Source organism: Poromitra crassiceps (assembly GCF_964638095.1).
Source record: "Poromitra crassiceps genome assembly, chromosome: 21".
Classification (NCBI taxonomy): Eukaryota; Metazoa; Chordata; class Actinopteri; order Beryciformes; family Melamphaidae; genus Poromitra; species Poromitra crassiceps.
In genome coordinates, this window is record NC_139638.1 from 9,112,307 (window position 1) to 9,134,675 (window position 22,369).

General features: G+C 43.7%; 2 protein-coding genes across 2 annotated transcripts in view; both read left to right on the top strand.

Moving 5' to 3' along the window:
- Nucleotides 1-1,284: 1,284 nt before the first annotated feature.
- On the top strand, nucleotides 1,285-8,748 carry LOC310795231 (uncharacterized protein; the record flags this gene model as incomplete). The annotated part of the gene is made up of 2 exons (XM_083657293.1): nucleotides 1,285-2,909; nucleotides 7,074-8,748. 2 exons carry the CDS (start codon nucleotides 1,285-1,287, stop codon nucleotides 8,746-8,748), a joined length of 3,300 nt encoding a protein of 1,099 aa, XP_083513419.1.
- Nucleotides 8,749-11,663: 2,915 nt separating this feature from the next.
- Nucleotides 11,664-22,369, top strand: part of LOC310795232 (uncharacterized protein) — a gene marked incomplete at its 5' end in the record, with an annotated part of 11,211 nt that continues 505 nt past the window's right edge. Inside the window, 3 exons of the mRNA XM_083657294.1 lie at nucleotides 11,664-13,318; nucleotides 16,181-17,822; nucleotides 21,040-22,369. The exon at nucleotides 21,040-22,369 is cut by the window's right edge and continues 505 nt beyond it. Coding sequence (XP_083513420.1) covers nucleotides 11,664-13,318; nucleotides 16,181-17,822; nucleotides 21,040-22,369 — 4,627 coding nt within the window. The remainder of the gene's footprint in view (nucleotides 13,319-16,180; nucleotides 17,823-21,039) is intronic.

Below are 22,369 nucleotides of genomic sequence, written 5' to 3' on the forward strand. Positions count from 1 at the left end.
AAAGCGACCACTGCTCCTGGCCTGCCCCAGGAGGAAAGGACAAAGCCAGGATGGGTTAAATGCAGAGGACAAATTTCACCGGCCACCGTCAGCATGTGTGTGTTGTGGCCCTCCGTGCATGTGTTGTAATGTGTTGTGTGACAATAAAGACGGGCTGCCGTCTGAAAATCTTTTTTTTTCGTTTTTTTTAAATCGTTTTAAAAACGTTTTTAATCGTTTTTTTTAAACCTATTATAATCTGATTATTAGGCTCTGTGTAAAAAAACGTGCCTAGTGAATATAAGCCCCCGAGGCTTTTCTAGGCCGGCCCGTTCTGGGTCCAGCAAAAACATGTAGTGTAAACCTGTAGGTTCTTCTCCCACAGTAGACAGACAGACGGCCTGTTTATCTCCACATCCGTCTTGTCTGCTTCTTGTTGGAAAGAGCATCCACGTTCAAAGCTTGCTACGGTGCAGAACACTTTCCATGTTTGCTGCCATCAGTGTGAAACGTTTTCATTGGGGTGCGTTTGATCCAGTCTGGTGTGTGTGTGTGTGCAGCATCAGAGAAGGAAAGAAACAGCAGATATGAGACAGTTAGCAGCCCCATTAGGATTCACAATCATATTTTACATGTATACTGTACAAGTGCTTTTGCCTGCAACAGTTGAGGACATAAACTTGATGTCCTCAACTGTCATAAAGTCATGTCATAAAGAACCACGTTACTACAGTAAATGCTGAAACGTCACTGAAGAGAGAGAGACAGAGACACACACGCACGCACGCACGCACGCACGCACACACACACACACACACACACACACACACACACACACACACACACACACACACACACACACACACACACACACACACAGATAAAGGACCCTTGGACTTTATACTTTGCTTTGGCAAAATTGTTCCTTCAACTTTCATGCCAATAAAGCCATTGAAATGAAAATAAAAAAGAGAGAGAGAGAGAGAGAGAGAGAGAGAGAGAGAGAGAGAGAGAGAGAGAGAGAGAATAGTTTTACTGTTAAATTTTCTACCAGCCACTTACTTTTGGTAGGTTTTGGAACTTTATTTTAAAATAAGGGGGAATAAGAGGAGAGAGATATTGATCCAAAGTTCAACTATTCTTTATCTCTTTGTCATAATCTTCACTTCATGTTATAAACCAGGGCTAAACACACTGTTCCTTTAAAACCACTCCTCTTCCTGGAATGAAACAAAGCCTGATAACCTGCACCCTTCTTCAAGTGAGGGACAGTGAAACTATCTGACACACTCACTGAGAAGTGAAATGGCGCAGCAAGAGCTGTTCGGGGAAAAGCTCTGCTGTTCGATCTGTCTGGATCTACTGAAGGATCCGGTGACTGTTCCCTGTGGGCACAGCTACTGCATGAGCTGTATTAAAAGCTTCTGGGAAGAAGAGGATCAGAAGAAAATCCACAGCTGCCCCCAGTGCAGACAGACCTTCACACCAAGGCCTGTCCTGGTGAAAAACACCATGTTAGCAGAGTTGGTGGAGGCCCTGAGGAAGACAGGATTCCAAGCTGCACCTCCTGACCCAGGCTGCTATGCTAGACCTGGAGATGTGGCCTGTGATGTCTGCACTGGGAGAAAGCTGAAAGCCCTCAAGTCCTGTCTGGTGTGTCTGGCCTCTTACTGTGAGCAGCACCTCCAGCCTCACTATGAATCCTCTACCTTTAAGAAACACAGGCTGGTGGAAGCCACCGTGAAGCTTCAGGAGAACATCTGCTCTCGTCACGACGAGGTGATGAAGATGTTCTGCCGTACTGATCAGCAGTGTATCTGTTATCTCTGCTCCGTGGACGAACACAAGGGACACGACACAGTCTCAGCTGCAGCAGAAAGGACCAACAGGCAGAAAGAGCTCGGGGTGAATCGGCAACAAATCCAGCAAACACTCCAGGACAGAGAGAAAGACATGAAGGTGCTTCAGCAGGAGGTGAAGGCTATCAATCTCTCTGCTGATAAAGCAGTGATGGACAGTGAGAAGATCTTAACTGAGCTGGTTCGTCTCATTGAGAAGAGAAGCTCTGAGGTGAAGCAGCAGATCAGATCCCAGCAGAAAGAGGAAGCGAGTCGGGCCGAAGAACTTCAGGAGAAGCTGAAGCAGGAGATCTCTGAGCTGAGGAGGAAAGACGCTGAGCTGGAGCAGCTCTCACACACAGAGGATCACATCCACTTCCTCCACAGTTACCCCTCGCTGTCACGTCTCAGTCAATCTACAGACTCACCCAGGATCGATACCCGTCCTCTGCGCTACTTTGAGGATGTGACTGCAGCTGTGTCAGAGGCCAGAGATAAACTACAGGACATTCTGACAGAGGAACGGCCTAAGATCTCATGGACAGTGACTCAAGTGGATGTTTTACTGCCACAACCAGAGCTCAAGACCAGAGCTGACTTCTTACAATATTCACGTCAGATCACACTGGATCCAAACACAGCAAGCACATGGCTGTTATTATCTGAGGGGAACAGAAAAGCAACACGCATGAGTGAAGCACAATTATATTCTAGTCATCCAGACAGATTCATTGAAGAGTTTCAGGTCCTGAGTAGAGAGGGTCTGACTGGCCGTTGTTACTGGGAGGTGCAGTGGAGTGGAGGTGGAGTTGGAATAGCAGTTGCTTATAAGAATATTAGCAGAACAGGGAATGTAAGTAGTTTTGGATACAATGACAAGTCTTGGGCATTATATTATTACACCTCTCTTTATGAATTTGTACATAACAGTATCGAAACTCCCATCCCAGACCGTCAGTCCTCCAGAGTAGGAGTGTACCTGGATCACAGAGCAGGTATTCTGTCCTTCTACAGCGCCTCTGAAACCATGACTCTCCTCCACAGAGTCCAGACCACATTCACTCAGCCTCTCTATGCTGGACTTTATCTTAAGCTGGGCTCAGACTACAGGATTCTGACAATCCTAGCCGATTTTGAAATCTGGCTGTGACACGCACTACAGGAGAATCTTCCCAGATTATCTTCCTAGAATCTCAAACATGCACACACTACAAGATTTGTAAATGTGGCGCACCACGCACTACAGGATATTATTAAGATTATCGGCAGGATAATCACATTGATGCCCGGCCATACTCCGAACCTGTTTCGTTTTGGGGTTCCAGCAGTGACAAAGCGCTCCGCCCCCACCTCACCTCTCTCTCTTTCCTCATTTTCATGCCCGTCTCGCCAAACAAATGAATCTCACGGTAGTTAGCATGCGTGTAAACAACGCGAGTCTAATTGTCTGTACAAGGGAGAACACAAACACATGCGCTACCAAAATATATTTCCCTGCTGCATGTCATGAGATCGGCAAAAGTTTGGATAGACTGGATTGCTTCCCGCAGCAGCAAAGCCTTTTTTCCCCACACTGCCTGATAAGACAGGTAGGAGATTACAGCCTCTGACTGGCAGGGGCTCAAAACTACGATATAACAACTTTTTATTCATTGGTCATTCATTGTGATATAAATTAGTGACATTTTCCCCCAAATACTCATGGTTCTGTGCTGTTGGTATTTGGTAGCCTATCTGATACCTGCAGTGCAGCGCATCAAATGAGCCGCGTCAATTAACGATAATGACGGGAGTCTCCCGCAGCAGCAGAATGATGTATTCGCGCAGATTTTCAGTCCTAAATATCAAACATGTTTGATATGATCGGGACGGCCCCGATGAGGCTTTGAGCAGATCGGGAGGGTTAAGATTGGATCTGCAAACAGCTCACACTACAAGATAATCGGTGCCGAAAGTCGGGCCCGACCAAGCTTGGCAAGCTGCCAGGCCAGATTTCTCCTCCGATTCTCGGGAGGGGTGAATCGGGCATAAATCGGCCCGAAAATCCTGTAGTGTGAGCCAGCCTTAAGGCGTCGTGTTGGAGACACTGCTGAGTTGTGTAATCTGAACTAGACAGAGTTATTAAAGCAGCAATGTGTGGTGTTCCTGCACTGCTCTTACAGGAGATCACCTGTCAATCAAACAGTGTGGGCGGGGCTTAGGTTTGATGTTGATGCAGTTTGAGTGTCTCTTCTGTCTGTCTGTTCAGTCATGGTGGCTATCACTGCTCATGCTAACAGGCTGTGCATCTTCACTGGCCTCACAATTCCATTCGATTATCATTTACTGGTCTGATTGGATTCCACGATGCATCATGATGCATCTCAATGCATCCTCAATGTTCTATATTACTGCACATGGCTACCTTTTCATCAATTATTACAACAAGCAGTGGGATAAATATGAACTCCCCTTTTATTTAGAAAGTGCTTTACAAATCAGAATGACAAAAATAAATGTTAAACATAAATGTCTTATCATTCAATTGAATTGTAAACTAAAGAAAAGTGCATTCAGTTTTTTCTTGTTTTTGTTTTTTTGCAATTCTCTGGCGGACCACCAGGCGGAGCCCCACGGACAGTTTGGGAACCAATGGTTTAGTTCATTGAATACCTACATGAGTGACAGTCCAGTAACACACAGTGTTTCACATATAGGTATAGTGCAAAGCGCCTACACTGTAAATGACAAGCAGTTGACTACTCTGTCGCAAGTTTATTAACCCATTGATACCTGATGCAGCATTTGCGTGTATTTCCCTCATTTGTGTGCGTATCCCTTTAAGACCGCGAACCGCGTTAACGAGGTTCACGGTCTTAAAGGAATACACACACAAATGCTGCGTCAGGGATCAATGGGTTAAGTACAAGTCAAGTCTCCATTTATATAAACAGTTTGCTCATCCAAACAGTGAGTCATGCAATTGTGCGTCAGTGTAAAGTATGTAGACGGGGGGCGGATTTAATTTGTTGTTTTTTGCTCCAAGTGAAATGTTTTATGGTCACTCACAGTTGAGTACGTCGCTGGTTGGCTTGGTTCCAGTCTTAAAACTGGTTATGTAAGGATTTTTCTAAATGTCTGTGGAGAAAATAAATGGGTAATTCTCTTCTGGACCAGGAGATGTCACGGAACATCATGTGACTGTTGAGCTCGATAGTGGTATTAACATTGTCTACATCTACTTCCAAGTTGTGTTAAATGATGTCTGTAGGACTAAATGCTCTATACACTGTATTTGAGCTTAGACATCTGGGCAATGTTTGCCTTTCAACTGATCATTTGCAGGTTAGATATCTCACCATGGCCACCAAGGACATTGTTGCATACTTAGAACCGAAAGTTGTAAGTTCTAGAGAGGACAACTCATCGTCGTGGTGTGCTTTTTCATTGTTTTTTATATGCTTTGACATGCACTGCCCCTTATTAAGAAAACTACAGTGCACATCTGTAGCATTCTTTGCTGCAAAGTGGATTAATCATAGATTAATGTATGTTATCGAGTAAATGGTAAATGGCCTGCATTTATATAGCGCTTTTATCCAAAGCGCTTTACAATCAATAGGTACATTCACCCATTCACACACCGATGGCGGCAGGCTACCACGCAGGGTGCTGGCACACCAACGGGACCAATTTGGGGTTCAGTATCTTGCCCAAGGACACTTGGACACGCAGACTAGAGGAGCCGGGAATCGAACCACCGACTTAGTGGACAGCCCGCTCTACCTCCTGAGCTACAGAGTACCCTTCTTTTTAGTTAATTCCTTTAAAAACATGTCATTTTCATGTCAAGCAGCAATGCAAAGTTTTAATGATCACATAACTGGAATGTAATTTGGAATAAGTCTCTTGGTTAATAATTTGTAGTGCATGTGGGCGTTACTCCAGCTGTTTGTTACTTTTTTCTTTTCTTTTTTAACAAACACTTCAAAGGTTATGACAAGAAGATCGAGCTTTGCCCGTATTTGAAAGACTTAAAACATACCAGACTCCCTCATTCTGATTCTTACGTATGTTTAACCTTTAATAATTGTATTTTGTTCCTTGCTCCTTGTAGAAAAGTGAACTATGTAATCATTATTATTATAATCAATATGGTGAGGATTTGTTTTCCTCCACAGTGCTGATGTACTGTTTAACAGATTGATTGTGTGGATGAAGTGAATATTATGTACATGGAAAAATTGAACCAGAATCTTTCAGGTTTTAGTGAATTGATGTGTGATCAAAGTGAATGTTTGAAAAGATCAATAAAGTTTTTAATTCCAAGAATAAATAAAGTATTTATTCTGTATTAGTTAGTGTGTGCAGCATCAGAGAAGGAAAGAAACAGCAGATATGAGACAGTTAGCAGCCCCATTAGGATTCACAATCATATTTTACATGTATAGACGGTTTTCACCAGAGCGCAACCCCACAGCACTTCCTTTTTCTCAGCATTCGGCAAACTGCAGAAATATTCACTCGACATCGTTACTTTTGTTTTCGATGCTCAGCTGTATAGACGTTTTCACGGAATGGTCAGTCCTGCACTTGAATGTTTTATTTTATTTTATGTCCATAGCAAACACTGCAACAGGAAGTGAGCGGGGGTTAAATTTAGAATGTTTTTGTTGTCAAGTTAAAACCGTCTATACTGTACAAGTGCTTTGCCTGCAACAGTTGAGGACATAAACTTGATGTCCTCAACTGTCATAAAGTCATGTCATAAAGAACCACGTTACTACAGTAAATGCTGAAACGTCACTGAAGAGAGAGAGACAGAGACACACACACACACACACACACACACACACACACACACACACACACACACACACACACACACACAGACACAGATAAAGGACCCTTGGACTTTATACTTTGCTTTGGCAAAATTGTTCCTTCAACTTTCATGCCAAGAAAGCCATTGAACTGAAAATAAAAAAGAGAGAGAGAGAATAGTTTTACTGTTACATTTTCTACCAGCCACTTACCTTTGGTAGGTTTTGGAACTTTATTTTAAAATTAGGGGGAATAAGAGGAGAGAGATATTGATCCAAAGTTCAACTATTCTTTATCTCTTTGTCATAATCTTCACTTCATGTTATAAACAAGGGCTAAACACACCCTGTTCCTTTAAAAGCACTCCTCTTCCTGGAACAAAACAAAGCCTGATAACGTGCACCCTTCTTCAGTTGAGGGACAGTGAAACTATCTGACACACTCACTGAGAAGTGAAATGGCGCAGCAAGGAATTGAGATGTTCGGGGAAAAGCTCTGCTGTTCGATCTGTCTGGATCTACTGAAGGATCCGGTGGCTATTCCCTGTGGGCACAACTACTGCATGAGCTGTATTAAAAGCTTCTGGGACAAAGAGGATCAGAAGAAAATCTACAGCTGCCCCCAGTGCAGACAGACCTTCACACCGAGGCCTGTCCTGGTGAAGAACACCATGTTGGCAGAGTTGGTGGAGGACCTGAGGAAGACAGGATTCCAAGCTGCACCTCCTGATCGCTGCTATGCTGGACCTGGAGATGTGGGCTGTGATGTCTGCACTGGCAGAAAGCTGAAAGCCCTCAAGTCCTGTCTGGTGTGTCTGGCCTCTTACTGTGAGCAGCACCTCCAGCCTCACTATGAATCCTCTACCTTTAAGAAACACAGGCTGGTGGAAGCCACCGTGAAGCTTCAGGAGAACATCTGCTCTCGTCACGACGAGGTGATGAAGATGTTCTGCCGTACTGATCAGCAGTGTATCTGTTATCTCTGCTCCGTGGATGAACATAAGGGACATGACACAGTCTCAGCTGCCACAGAAAGGACCAACAGGCAGAAAGAGCTCGGGGTGAGTCGGCAACAAATCCAGCAAACACTCCAGGGCAGAGAGAAAGACGTGAAGGTGCTACAACAGAACCTGAAGGCTATGAATCTCTCTGCTGATAAAGCAGTGATGGACAGTGAGAAGATCTTCACTGAGCTGGTCCGTCTCATTGAGAAGAGAAGCTCTGAAGTGAAGGAGCAGATCAGATCCCAGCAGAAAGAGGAAGCGAGTCGGGCTGAAGAACTTCAGAAGAAGCTGAAACAGGAGATGGCTGAGCTGAGGAGCAAAGACGCTGAGCTGGAGCAGCTCTCACACACAGAGGATCACATCCACTTCCTCCACAGTTACCCCTCGCTGTCACGTCTCAGTCAATCTACAGACTCACCCAGGATCGATACCCGTCCTCTGCGCTACTTTGAAGATGTGACTGCAGCTGTGTCAGAGGTCAGAGAGAAACTACAGGACGTTCTGACAGAGGAACGGCCTAAGATCTCACTGACAGTGACTCAAGTGGATGTTTTACTGCCACAACCAGAGCCCAAGACCAGAGCTGACTTCTTACAATATTCAAGTCAGATCACACTTCATCCAAACACAGCAAACACAACGCTGTTATTATCTGAGGGGAACAGAAAAGCAACACAAATGAGAGGGAAACAGTTATATTCTAGTCACCCAGACAGATTCACTTCCTACTCTCAGGTCCTGAGTAGAGAGGGTCTGACTGGACGTTGTTACTGGGAGGTGGAGAGGAGCGGGAGGTTTGTTGCAATAGCAGTCTCATATAAAGATATTAGCAGAACAGATTGTGAAAGTGCATTTGGATGCAATGACAAGTCTTGGTCATTAGAGTGTGTCAGCGGTAGTTATCACTTCAGACATAAGAGTATCATAACTCTCATCTCAGTTCCTGTGTCCTCCAGAGTAGGAGTGTACCTGGATCACAGAGCAGGTATTCTGTCCTTCTACAGCGTCTCTGAAACCATGACTCTCCTCCACAGAGTCCAGACCACATTCACTCAGCCTCTCCATGCTGGACTTTGTCTTAATTATTATGTTGGAGACACTGTTGAGTTGTGTAATCTCAAGTAGACAGAGTTATTAAAGCAGCAATGTGTGGTGTTCCTGCACTGCTCTTACAGGAGATCACCTGTCAATCAAACATTGTGGGCGGGGCTTAGATTTGATGTTGCTGCAGTTTGAGTGTCTCTTCTCTCTGTCTGTTCAGTCATGGTGGCTATCACTGCTCATGCTAACGGCTGTGCATCTTCACTGGCCTCACGATTCCATTCAATTACCATTTACCGGTCTTTGATTAGATTCCACGATGCATCATGATCTCAATGCATCCTCAATGTTCTATATTACTGCACATGGCTACCTTTTCATCAATTATTACAACAAGCAGTGGGATAAATATGAACTCCCCTTTTATTTAGAAAGTGCTTTACAAATCAGAATGTCAAAAATAAATGTTAAACATAAATGTCTTATCATTCAATTCAATTGTAAACTAAAATAAACTAGAAAAGTGCATTCAGTCAGCAGAGTGTAGCTCTCCGCCAGGCCCCGCTACGCCTAACCATGGCCAAACCGAACCACTTGCCGATAACAAGGAAAACATTAAACCGTCACATTGTTTAATTGAGTTTGGTGTACAACCAAGAGTGAATGGCACATATCATGTTTATAGCCTGTCTTACAGTAGCCAAAATAATAAAGATTTAAAAGCTTGTTCAGTTAAGGTTCGAGAAAAGGTTGGAAATAATTTAAAATAAAGCAACAAACTGCAGCCCCACCAAAAATCAATAACTTTATCGTAGGCTATATGATACTATATTTAAATGTCCGTTGATATATCCTGGTTTTCATTTGTGTGAAATGCAACGTAGAACTCTTTGCTTTATTAGCCTATAGCTGAGTAGTTGTTAATAATTGTATTTTGTTCCCTGCTCTTTGTAGAAAAGTGAACTATGTAATCATTATTATTATAATCAATATGGTGAGGATTTGCTTTCCTCCACAGTGCTGACGTACTGTTTAACAGGTTGATTGTGTGGATGAAGTGAATATTATGTACATGGAAAGATTGAACCAGAATCTTTCAGGTTTTAGTGAATTGATGTGTGATCAAAGTGAATGTTTGAAAAGATCAATAAAGTTTTTAATTCCAAGAATGAATAAAGTATTTATTCTGTATTAGTTTCAGGAAGTCTAGCAAAGCTGCTATAAATTATGAAACTAATGACATTATAACTGAGTCGATTCTCTCCCTAAAACACAACAAAGTGCAGTCTTCATGTCTGTCTCCGAACTCATCTTGATTGCTTTTTGATGTGTGTGTGTGTGTATATATATATATATATATATATATATATATATATATATATATATATATATATATATATACATACTAGGCATCTTGCGCACTCGATCTCTAGGCTCGCCTGCTGCGCGACATCGCTACATGTGATTACATGTGTGCGGATATGTGTGTGTGCCCCTTAAGTTTAGATCCATCAGTCTTATGACATCATTGATGAAATCATCAGTGTCTTATGACATCACTGATGACATCATCGGTGACTTATGACATCACTGATGACATTATCAGTGATGTCACAATGCTGATGATGGCACTGATACACACATAATCTTTGCTTCATGACATGTTATAAATAAACAAGGCCTAAACAAACACACACTGCCGCTTTAAAACCATTCCTCTTCCTGGAACGAAGCAAAGCCTGATAACTCCGCCTCCCTGGTCTCAAACACAGCCAGTTCCATTCTGTCCAGATATTTCCTGTTCCCTCCCCTTTCACAGATATGCCAAATGCCCAGGTCTGGTTTACATGCTAACATTTTTATTTTGATCGGATTCTGAAAAGGTTTAAACTAGCCCTCTGCAACGGGGTTTGCTTTGGGCCTGTTTAATCTGATGGAGGTGTTTATATGGAGCATTTTTAATCTGTTTGGGTTTTTAAACCTATTATAATCTGATTATTAGGCTCCATGTAAAAAAAACGTGCCTAGTGAATATAAGCCCCCGAAGCTTTTCTAATCCGGCCCGTTCTGGGTCCAGCAAAAACATGTAGTCTAAATCTGTAGGTTCTTCTCCCACAGTAGACAGACAGACGGCCTGTTTATCTCCACATCCGTCTTGTCTGCTTCTTGTTGGAAAGAGCATCCACGTTCAAAGCTTGCTACGGTGCAGAACACTTTCCATGTTTGCTTCCATCAGTGTGAAACGTTTTCATTGGGGTGCGTTTGATCCAGCTGGTCTGGTGTGTGTGTGCAGCATCAGAGAAGGAAAGAAACAGCAGATATGAGACAGTTATCAGCCCCATTAGGATTCACAATCATATTTTACATGTATACTGTACAAGTGCTTTTGCCTGCAACAGTTGAGGACATAAACTTGATGTCCTAAACTGTCATAAAGTCATGTCATAAAGAACCACGTTACTACAGTAAATGCTGAAACGTCACTGAAGAGAGAGAGTGACACACACGCAGGCACGCACACGCACACACACACACACACACACACACACACACACACACACACACACACACACAGATAAAGGACCCTTGGACTTTATACTTTGCTTTGGCAAAATTGTTCCTTCAACTTTCACGCCAATAAAGCCATTGAAATGAAAATAAAAAAAAAAGAGAGAGAGAGAGAGAGAGAGAGAGAGAGAGAGAGAGAGAATAGTTTTACTGTTAAATGTTCTACCAGCCACTTACTTTTGGTAGGTTTTGGAACTTTATTTAAAAATTAGGGGGAATAAGAGGAGAGAGATATTGATCCATAGTTCAACTATTCTTCATCTCTTTGTCATAATCTTCACTTCATGTTATAAACAAGGGCTAAACACACACTGTTCCTTTAAAAGCACTCCTCTTCCTGGAATGAAGCAAAGCCTGATAACCTGCACCTTCCCCCCTTCTTCAGTTGAGGGACAGTGAAACTATCTGACTCACTGTCACTGAGAAGTGAAATGGCGCAGCAAGGAATTGAGCTGTTCGGGGAAAAGCTCTGCTGTTCGATCTGTCTGGATCTACTGAAGGATCCGGTGGCTATTCCCTGTGGGCACAGCTACTGCATGAGCTGTATTAAAGACTGCTGGGATGAAGAGGATCAGAAGAAAATCCACAGCTGCCCCCAGTGCAGACAGACCTTCACACCGAGGCCTGTCCTGGTGAAGAACACCATGTTGGCAGAGTTGGTGGAGGACCTGAGGAAGACAGGATTCCAAGCTGCACCTCCTGATCGCTGCTATGCTGGACCAGGAGATGTGGGCTGTGATTTCTGCACTGGGAGAAAGCTGAAAGCCCTCAAGTCCTGTCTGGTGTGTCTGGCCTCTTACTGTGAGCAGCACCTCCAGCCTCACTATGAATCCTCTACCTTTAAGAAACACAGGCTGGTGGAAGCCACCGTGAAACTTCAAGAGAACATCTGCTCTCGTCACGACGAGGTGATGAAGATGTTCTGCCGTACTGATCAGCAGTGTATCTGTTATCTCTGCGTGGAGGAACATAAAGGCCACGATGCAGTCTCAGCTGCCACAGAAAGGACCAACAGGCAGAAAGAGCTCGGGGTGAGTCGGCAACAAATCCAGCAAACACTCCAGGGCAGAGAGAAAGACGTGAAGGTGCTTCAGCAGGAGGTGGAGGCTATCAATCTCTCTGCTGATAAAGCAGTGATGGACAGTGAGAAGATCTTCACTGAGCTGGTCCGTCTCATTGAGAAGAGAAGCTCTGAAGTGAAGGAGCAGATCAGATCCCAGCAGAAAGAGGAAGTGAGTCGGGCTGAAGAACTTCAGGAGAAGCTGAAGCAGGAGATCTCTGAGCTGAGGAGGACAGACACTGAGCTGGAGCAGCTCTCACACACAGAGGATCACATCCACTTCCTCCACAGTTACCCCTCGCTGTCACGTCTCAGTCAATCTACAGACTCACCCAGGATCGATACCCGTCCTCTGTGTTACTTTGAGGATGTGACTGCAGCTGTGTCAGAGGTCAGAGATAAACTACAGGACGTTCTGACAGAGGCATGGCCTAAGATCTCACTGACAGTGACTCAAGTGGATGTTTTACTGCGACCACCAGCGCCCAGAGCTGACTTCTTACAATATTCACGTCAGATCACACTGGATCCAAACACAGCAAACACAAAGCTGTTATTATCTGAGGGGAACAGAAAAGCAACACACATGAGTAAAGAACAGTTATATTCTAGTCACCCAGACAGATTCACTTACTGCTGTCAGGTCCTGAGTAGAGAGGGTCTGACTGGACGTTGTTACTGGGAGGTGGAGTGGAGCGGGGTGTGTGTTTCAATAGCAGTCTCATATAAAGATATTAGCAGAACAGGGAGTGAAAGTCTATTTGGATACAATGACAAGTCTTGGGCATTAGAGTATTACAACAATAGTTGTCAGATCAGACATAAGAGTATCGAAACTCCCATCCCAGGCCGTCTGCCCTCCAGAGTAGGAGTGTACCTGGATCACAGAGCAGGTATTCTGTCCTTCTACAACGTCTCTGAAACCATGACTCTCCTCCACAGAGTCCAGACCACATTTACTCAGCCTCTCTATGCTGGACTTTGGCTTTATTTTAGTGTTGGAAACACTGCTGAGTTGTGTAATCTGAACTAGACAGAGTTATTAAAGCAGCAATGTGTGGTGTTCCTGCACTGCTCTTACAGGAGATCACCTGTCAATCAAACAGTGTGGGCGGGGCTTAAATTTGATGTTGCTGCAGTTTGAGTGTCTCTTCTCTCTGTCTGTTCAGTCATGGTGTCTATCACTGCTCATGCTAACGGGCTGTGCATCTTCACTGGCCTCACGATTCCATTCGATTATCATTTACTGGTCTTTGATTGGATTCCACGATGTATCATGATGCATCTCAATGCATCCTCAATGTTCTATATTTCTGCACATGGCTACCTTTTCATCAATTATTACAACAAGCAGTGGGATAAATATGAACTCCCCTTTTATTTAGAAAGTGCTTTACAAATCAGAATGTCAAAAATAAATGTTAAAAATAAATGTCTTATCATTCAATTCAATTGTAAACTAAAATAAACTAGAAAAGTGCATTCAGTCAGCAGAGTGTATAGCTCTCCGCCAGGCCCCGCTACGCCTAACCATGGCCAAACCGAACCACTTGCCGATAACAAGGAAACATTAAACCGCCACATTGTTTAATTGAGTTTGGTGTACAACCAAGAGTGAACGGCACATATCATGTTTATAGCCTGTCTTACAGTAGCCAAAATAATAAAGATTTAAAAGCTTGTTCAGTTAAGGTTTGAGAAAGGGTTGGAAATAATTTAAAATAAAGCAACAGACTGCAGCCCCACCAAAAATTAATAACTTTAATGTAGGCTATATGATACTATATTTAAATGTCCGTTGATATATCCTGGTTTTCATTTGTGTGAAATGCAACGTAGAACTCTTTGCTTTATTATAGCTGAGTAGTTGTTAATAATTGTATTTTGTTCCCTGCTCTTTCTAGAAAAGTGAACTATGTAATCATTATTATTATAATCAATATGTTGAGGATTTGCTTTCCTCCACAGTGCTGACGTACTGTTTAACACATTGATTGTGTGGATGAAGTGAATATTATGTACATGGAAAGATTGAACCAGAATCTTTCAGGTTTTAGTGAATTGATGTGTGATCAAAGTGAATGTTTGAAAAGATCAATAAAGTTTTTAATTCCAAGAATGAAGTATTTATTCTGTATTAGTTTCAGGAAGTCTAGCAAAGCTGCTATAAATTATGAAACCAATGACATTATAACTGAGTCGATTCTCTCCCTAAAACACAACAAAGTGCAGTCTTCATGTCTGTCTCCTAACTCATCTTGATTGCTTTTTGATGTGTGTGTATATATATATATATATATATACGATTACGATTGCGATTACATGTGGGTGTGTGTGTGTGTGCCCCTTAAGTTTAGATCCATCAGTCTTATGACATCACTGATGAAATCATCAGTGTCTTATGACATCACTGATGACATCATCGGTGACTTATGGCACTGATACACGCATAATCTTTGCTTCATGACATGTTATAAACAAGGGCTAAACAAACACACACTGCCGCTTTAAAACCATTCCTCTTCCTGGAATGAAGCAAAGCCTGATAACTCCGCCTCCCTGGTCTCAAACACAGCCAGTTCCATTCTGTCCAGATATTTCCTGTTCCCTCCCCTTTCACAGATATGCCAAATGCCCAGGTCTGGTTTACATGCTAACATTTTGATTTTGATCGGATTCTGAAAAGGTTTAAACTAGCCCTCTGCAACGGGGTTTGCTTTGGGCCTGTTTAATCTGATGGAGGTGTTTATATGGAGCATTTTTAATCTGTTTGGGTTTTTAAACCTATTATAATCTGATTATTAGGCTCCATGTAAAAAAAACGTGCCTAGTGAATATAAGCCCCCGAGGCTTTTCTAGGCCGGCCCGTTCTGGGTCCAGCAAAAACATGTAGTGTAAACCTGTAGGTTCTTCTCCCACAGTAGACAGACAGACGGCCTGTTTATCTCCACATCCGTCTTGTCTGCTTCTTGTTGGAAAGAGCATCCACGTTCAAAGCTTGCTACGGTGCAGAACACTTTCCATGTTTGCTTCCATCAGTGTGAAACGTTTTTATTGGGGTGCGTTTGATCCAGTCTGGTGTGTGTGTGTGTGCAGCATCAGAGAAGGAAAGAAACAGCAGATATGAGACAGTTATCAGCCCCATTAGGATTCACAATCATATTTTACATGTATACTGTACAAGTGCTTTGCCTGCAACAGTGGAGGACATAAACTTGATGTCCTCAACTGTCATAAAGTCATGTTATAAAGAACCACGTTAGTACAGTAAATGCTGAAACGTCACTGAAGAGAGAGAGACAGAGACACACACGCAGGCACGCATGTGCGTGCGCGCGCGCGCACGCACATGCACACGCACACACACACACACACACACACACACACACACACACACACACACACACACACACACACACACACACACACACACACACACACACACACACAGATAAAGGACCCTTAGACTTTATACTTTGGCAAAATTGTTCCTTCAACTTTCATGCCAATAAAGCCATTGAAATGAAAATAAAAAAGATAGAGAGAGAGAGAGAGAGAGAGAGAGAGAGAGAGAGAGAGAGAGAGAGAGAGAGAGAGAGAGAGAGAATAGTTTTACTGTTAAATTTTCTACCAGCCACTTACTTTTGGTAGGTTTTGGAACCTTATTTTAAAATTAGGGGGAATAAGAGGAGAGAGATATTGATCCAAAGTTCAACTATTCTTTATCTCTGTCATAATCTTCACTTCATATTATAAACAAGGGCTAAACACACACTGTTCCTTTAAAAGCACTCCTCTTCCTGGAACGAAGCAAAGCCTGATAACCTGCACACCACCCTTCTTCAGTTGAGGGACAGTGAACCTATCTGACTCACACTCACTGAGAAGTGAAATGGCGCAGCAAGGAATTGAGATGTTCGGGGAAAAGCTCTGCTGTTCGATCTGTCTGGATCTACTGAAGGATCCGGTGGTTATTCCCTGTGGGCACAGCTACTGTATGAGCTGTATTAAAAGCTTCTGGGACGAAGAGGATCAGAAGAAAATCCACAGCTGCTGCCCCCAGTGCAGACAGACCTTCACACCGAGGCCTGTCCTGGTGAAGAACACCATGTTAGCAGAGTTGGTGGAGGAAGTGAGGAAGACAGGATTCCAAGCTGCTCCTCCTGATCACCCAGTCCCAGCTGGACCTGGAGATGTGTGCTGTGATTTCTGCACTGGGAGAAAGCTGAAAGCCCTCAAGTCCTGTCTGGTGTGTCTGGAATCTTACTGTGAGCAGCACCTCCAGCCTCACTATGATGTAGCTCCATTAAAGAAACACAAGCTGGTGGAAGCCACCGTGAAACTTCAGGAGAACATCTGCTCTCGTCACAACGAGGTGATGAAGATGTTCTGCCGTACTGATCAGCAGTGTATCTGTTATCTCTGCGTGGACGAACATAAGGGACACGACACAGTCTCAGCTGCAGCAGAAAGGACCAACAGGCAGAAAGAGCTCGGGGTGAGTCGGCAACAAATCCAGCAAACACTCCAGGACAGAGAGAAAGACGTGAAGGTGCTTCAACAGGAGGTGGAGGCTATCAATCTCTCTGCTGATAAAGCAGTGGAGGACAGTGAGAAGACTTTCACTGAGCTGGTCCGTCTCATTGAGAAGAGAAGCTCTGAGGTGAAGGAGCAGATCAGATCCCAGGAGAAAGAGGAAGTGAGTCGGGCTGAAGAACTCCAGGAGAAGCTGAAACAGGAGATCTCTGAGCTGAGGAGGAAAGACGCTGAGCTGGAGCAGCTCTCACACACAGAGGATCACATACACTTCCTACACCGTTCCAGCTCGCTTTCACATCTAAATGATTTTACAGGCTCACCCAGCACCGACATACGTCATCTGCACTACTTTGAGGATGTGACTGCAGCTGTGTCAGAGGTCAGAGATAAACTACAGGACTTTCTGACAGAGGAACGGCCTAAGATCTCACTGCCAGTGACTGACGAGGATGTTTTACTGCCACAACCAGAGCCCCAGACCAGAGCTGACTTCTTACAATATTCACGTCAGATCACACTGGATCCAAACACAGCAAACACACAGCTGTTATTATCTGAGGGGAACAGAAAAGCAACACGCATGAGTGAAGTACAGTTATATTCTAGTCACCCAGAAAGATTCACTGCATGGGGTCAGGTCCTGAGTAGAGAGGGTCTGACTGGACGTTGTTACTGGGAGGTGAAGTGGAGCGGGTATGTTAGAATAGCAGTCTCATATAAAGATATTCGCAGAACAGAATGGGGTGAAAGTGAATTTGGAAACAATGACAAGTCTTGGTCATTACAGTATTACAGCAGTAGTTGTCAGTTCAGACATAAGGGTATCAAAACTCTCATCTCAGTTCCTCTGTCCTCCAGAGTAGGAGTGTACCTGGATCACAGAGCAGGTATTCTGTCCTTCTACAACGTCTCTGAAACCATGACTCTCCTCCACAGAGTCCAGACCACATTTACTCAGCCTCTCTATGCTGGACTTTGGATTAGTTGTCGTGTTGGAAACACTGCTGAGTTGTGTAATCTCAAGTAGACAGAGTTATTAAAGCAGCAATGTGTGGTGTTCCTGCACTGCTCTTACAGGAGATCACCTGTCAATCAAACAGTGTGGGCGGGGCTTAGATTTGATGTTGCTGCAGTTTGAGTGTCTCTTCTCTCTGTCTGTTCAGTCATGGTGGCTATCACTGCTCATGCTAACCGGCTGTGCATCTTCAGTGACCTCACGATTCCATTTGATTACCATTTACCGGTCTTTGATTGATTCCACAAGTGCTTTACAAATCAGAATGTCAAAAATAAATGTTAAACATAAATGTCTTATCATTCAATTCAATTGTAAACTAAAATAAACTAGAAAAGTGCATTCAGTCAGCAGAGTGTAGCTCTCCGCCAGGCCCCGCTACGCCTAACCATGGCCAAACCGAACCACTTGCCGATAACAAGGAAAACATTAAACCGTCACATTGTTTAATTGAGTTTGGTGTACAACCAACAGTGAACGGCACATATCATGTTTATAGCCTGTCTTACAGTAGCCAAAATAATAAAGATTTAAAAGCTTGTTCAGTTAAGGTTTGAGAAAGTATATTAGAAATAATTTAAAATAAAGCAACAGACTGCAGCCCCACCAAAAATCAATAACTTTATCGTAGGCTATATGATACTATATTCAAATGTCCGTTGATATATCCTGGTTTTTATTTGTGTGAAATGCAACGTAGAACTCTTTGCTTTATTATAGCTGAGTAGTTGTTAATAATTGTATTTTGTTCCCTGCTCTTTGTAGAAAAGTGAACTATGTAATCATTATTATTATAATCAATATGGTGAGGATTTGCTTTCCTCCACAGTGCTGACGTACTGTTTAACAGATTGATTGTGTGGATGAAGTGAATATTATGTACATGGAAAGATTGAACCAGAATCTTTCAGGTTTTAGTGAATTGATGTGTGATCAAAGTGAATGTTTGAAAAGATCAATAAAGTTTTTAATTCCAAGAATGAATAAAGTATTTATTCTGTATTAGTTTCAGGAAGTCTAGCAAAGCTGCTATAAATTATGAATCTAATGACATTATAATTAAACACAACAAAGTGCAGTCTTCTTGTCTGTCTCCTAACTCATCTTGATTGCTTTTTGATGTGTGTGTGTGTGTGTGTATATATATATATATATAGATATATATATATATATATACTAGGCATCTTGCGCACTCGATCTGTAGCCTCGCCTGCTGCGCGACATCGCTACATGTGATTACATGTGTGCGGGTGTGTGTGTGTGTGCCCCTTAAGTTTAGATCCATCAGTCTTATGACATCACTGATGAAATCATCAGTGTCTTATGACATCACTGATGACATCATCGGTGACTTATGACATCACTGATGACATTATCAGTGATGTCACAATGTTGATGATGGCACTGATACCCACATAATCTTTGCTTCATGACATGTTATAAACAAGGGCTAAACAAACACACACTGCCGCTTTAAAACCATTCCTCTTCCTGGAACGAAGCAACGCCTGATAACTCCGCCTCCCTGGTCTCAAACACAGCCAGTTCCATTCTGTCCAGATATTTCCTGTTCCCTCCCCTTTCACAGATATGACAAATGCCCAGGTCTGGTTTACATGCTAACATTTTTATTTTGATCGGATTCTGAAAAGGTTTAAACTACCCCTCTGCAACGGGGTTTGCTTTGGGCCTGTTTAATCTGATGGAGGTGTTTATATGGAGCATTTTTAATCTGTTTGGGTTTTTAAACCTATTATAATCAGATTATTAGGCTCCATGTAAAAAAACATGCCTAGTGAATATAAGCCCCCGAGGCTTTTCTAGGCCGGCTCGTTCTGGGTCCAGCAAAAACATGTAGTGTAAACCTGTAGGTTCTTCTCCCACAGTAGACAGACAGACAGCCTGTTTATCTCCACATCCGTCTTGTCTGCTTCTTGTTGGAAAGAGCATCCACGTTCAAAGCTTGCTACGGTGCAGAACACTTTCCATGTTTGCTGCCATCAGTGTGAAACATTTTCATTGGGGTGCGTTTGATCCAGCTGGTCTGGTGTGTGTGTGTGCAGCATCAGAGAAGGAAAGAAACAGCAGATATGAGACAGTTATCAGCCCCATTAGGATTCACAATCATATTTTACATGTATACTGTACAAGTGCTTTTGCCTGCAACAGTGGAGGACATAAACTTGATGTCCTCAACTGTCATAAAGTCATGTCATAAAAAACCACGTTACTACAGTAAATGCTGAAACGTCACTGAAGAGAGAGAGACAGAGACACACACACACGCAGACGCGCACGCACGCACGCACGCACGCACGCACACACACACACACACACACACACACACACACACACACACACACACACACACACACACACACAGATAAAGGACCCTTGGACCTCACCTACAGCTAGACTGCACTCTTCAATAGTACAGCCAACAGCCGGAGAAAACCTGATGGCATGTCGGCGTGTTAGTTTGTGATAATCACTTGCAGCCATGCTGACCAGCCTTGCTGGCAGCTGCAGCAAGCTGCCTACACAAACAAACAAAAAGCCCTCCACCAAACCCTACTTCACCAAATAACACCACAACAACTAGCCTACATAAACAGTGACAGAAGAATAAAAAAGAGCAAAAAGAGTTTGAAAATTCACAGTTTGACAGTGTTTAAAACACACTCTCACCAGAGCTCCCCGCACTCCCCACCATTCACTCAGAGAGAGAGAGAGAGAGAGAGAGAGAGAGAGAGAGAGAGAGAGAGAGAGAGAGAGCGAGCGCCAGCCAGCCTAAATAGTTAATTTCCACAAGGCTTTGGAACTTTATTTTGAAATGTTGCACTTAAAGTGAGGGGGATAAGGGGGGAGAGAGATTGATTGTAAGTTTGTATTTAAACACACACTGCCTCTTTAACGCTCCTCTTCCTGGAATAAAGCAAAGCCTGATAACCCCTCCCTCAAACACAGCCAGTTCTATTCCCTCCACATATTTCCTGTTCCTCCCCTTTCACAGATCTGCCAGTTTATAGATAGGTGTAAACATGCTGTGAAGTGCAAGAGCTGACCAGCACATTCACTGCAGATCAGCACATGAACATGAAGAAAACAACAGAGGTTTGGTTTGGAGCAGAGCGCAGCTTGTTTCAGTTCAGAGGAAGTGAAACTATCTGACTCACTGTCACTGAGAAGTGAAATGGCGCAGCAAGGAATTCAGCTGTTCAGGGAAAAGCTCTGCTGTTCGATCTGTCTGGATCTACTGAAGGATCCGGTGGCTATTCCCTGTGGGCACAACTACTGTATGAGCTGTATTAAAAGCTTCTGGGACGAAGAGGATCAGAAGAAAATCCACAGCTGCCCCCAGTGCAGACAGACCTTCACACCGAGGCCTGTCCTGGTGAAGAACACCATGTTGGCAGAGTTGGTAGAGGACCTGAGGAAGACAGGATTCCAAGCTGCACCTCCTGATCGCTGCTATGCTGGACCTGGAGATGTGGGCTGTGATTTCTGCACTGGGAGAAAGCTGAAAGCCCTCAAGTCCTGTCTGGTGTGTCTGGCCTCTTACTGTGAGCAGCACCTCCAGCCTCACTATGAATCCTCTACCTTTAAGAAACACAGGCTGGTGGAAGCCACCGTGAAGCTTCAGGAGAACATCTGCTCTCGTCATGACGAGGTGATGAAGATGTTCTGCCGTACTGATCAGCAGTGTATCTGTTATCTCTGCGTGGAGGAACATAAAGGCCACGATGCAGTCTCAGCTGCCACAGAAAGGACCAACAGGCAGAAAGAGCTCGGGGTGAGTCGGCAACAAATCCAGCAAACACTCCAGGACAGAGAGAAAGACGGGAAGGTGCTTCAGCAGGAGGTGGAGGCTATCAATCTCTCTGCTGATAAAGCAGTGGAGGACAGTGAGAAGATCTTCACTGAGCTGGTCCGTCTCATTGAGAAGAGAAGCTCTGAGGTGAAGCAGCAGATCAGATCCCAGCAGAAAGAGGAAGTGAGTCGGGCTGAAGAACTTCAGGAGAAGCTGAAGCAGGACATCTCTGAGCTGAGGAGGAAAGACGTTGAGCTGGAGCAGCTCTCACACACAGAGGATCACATCCACTTCCTCCACAGTTACCCCTCGCTGTCACGTCTCAGTCAATCTACAGACTCACCCAGGATCGATACCCGTCCTCTGTGTTACTTTGAGGATGTGACTGCAGCTGTGTCAGAGGTCAGAGATAAACTACAGGACATTCTGACAGAGGAACAGCCTAAGATCTCACTGACAGTGACTGAAGATAATGTTTTACTGCCACAACCACAGCCCAAGACCAGAGCTAACTTCTTACAATATTCACGTCAGATCACACTGGATCCAAACACAGCAAACACATGGCTGTTATTATCTGAGGGGAACAGAAAAGCAACACACATGAGTAAAGCACAGTTATATTCTAGTCACCCAGACAGATTCACTCACTCTCAGGTCCTGAGTAGAGAGGGTCTGACTGGCCGTTGTTACTGGGAGGTGGAGTGGAGTG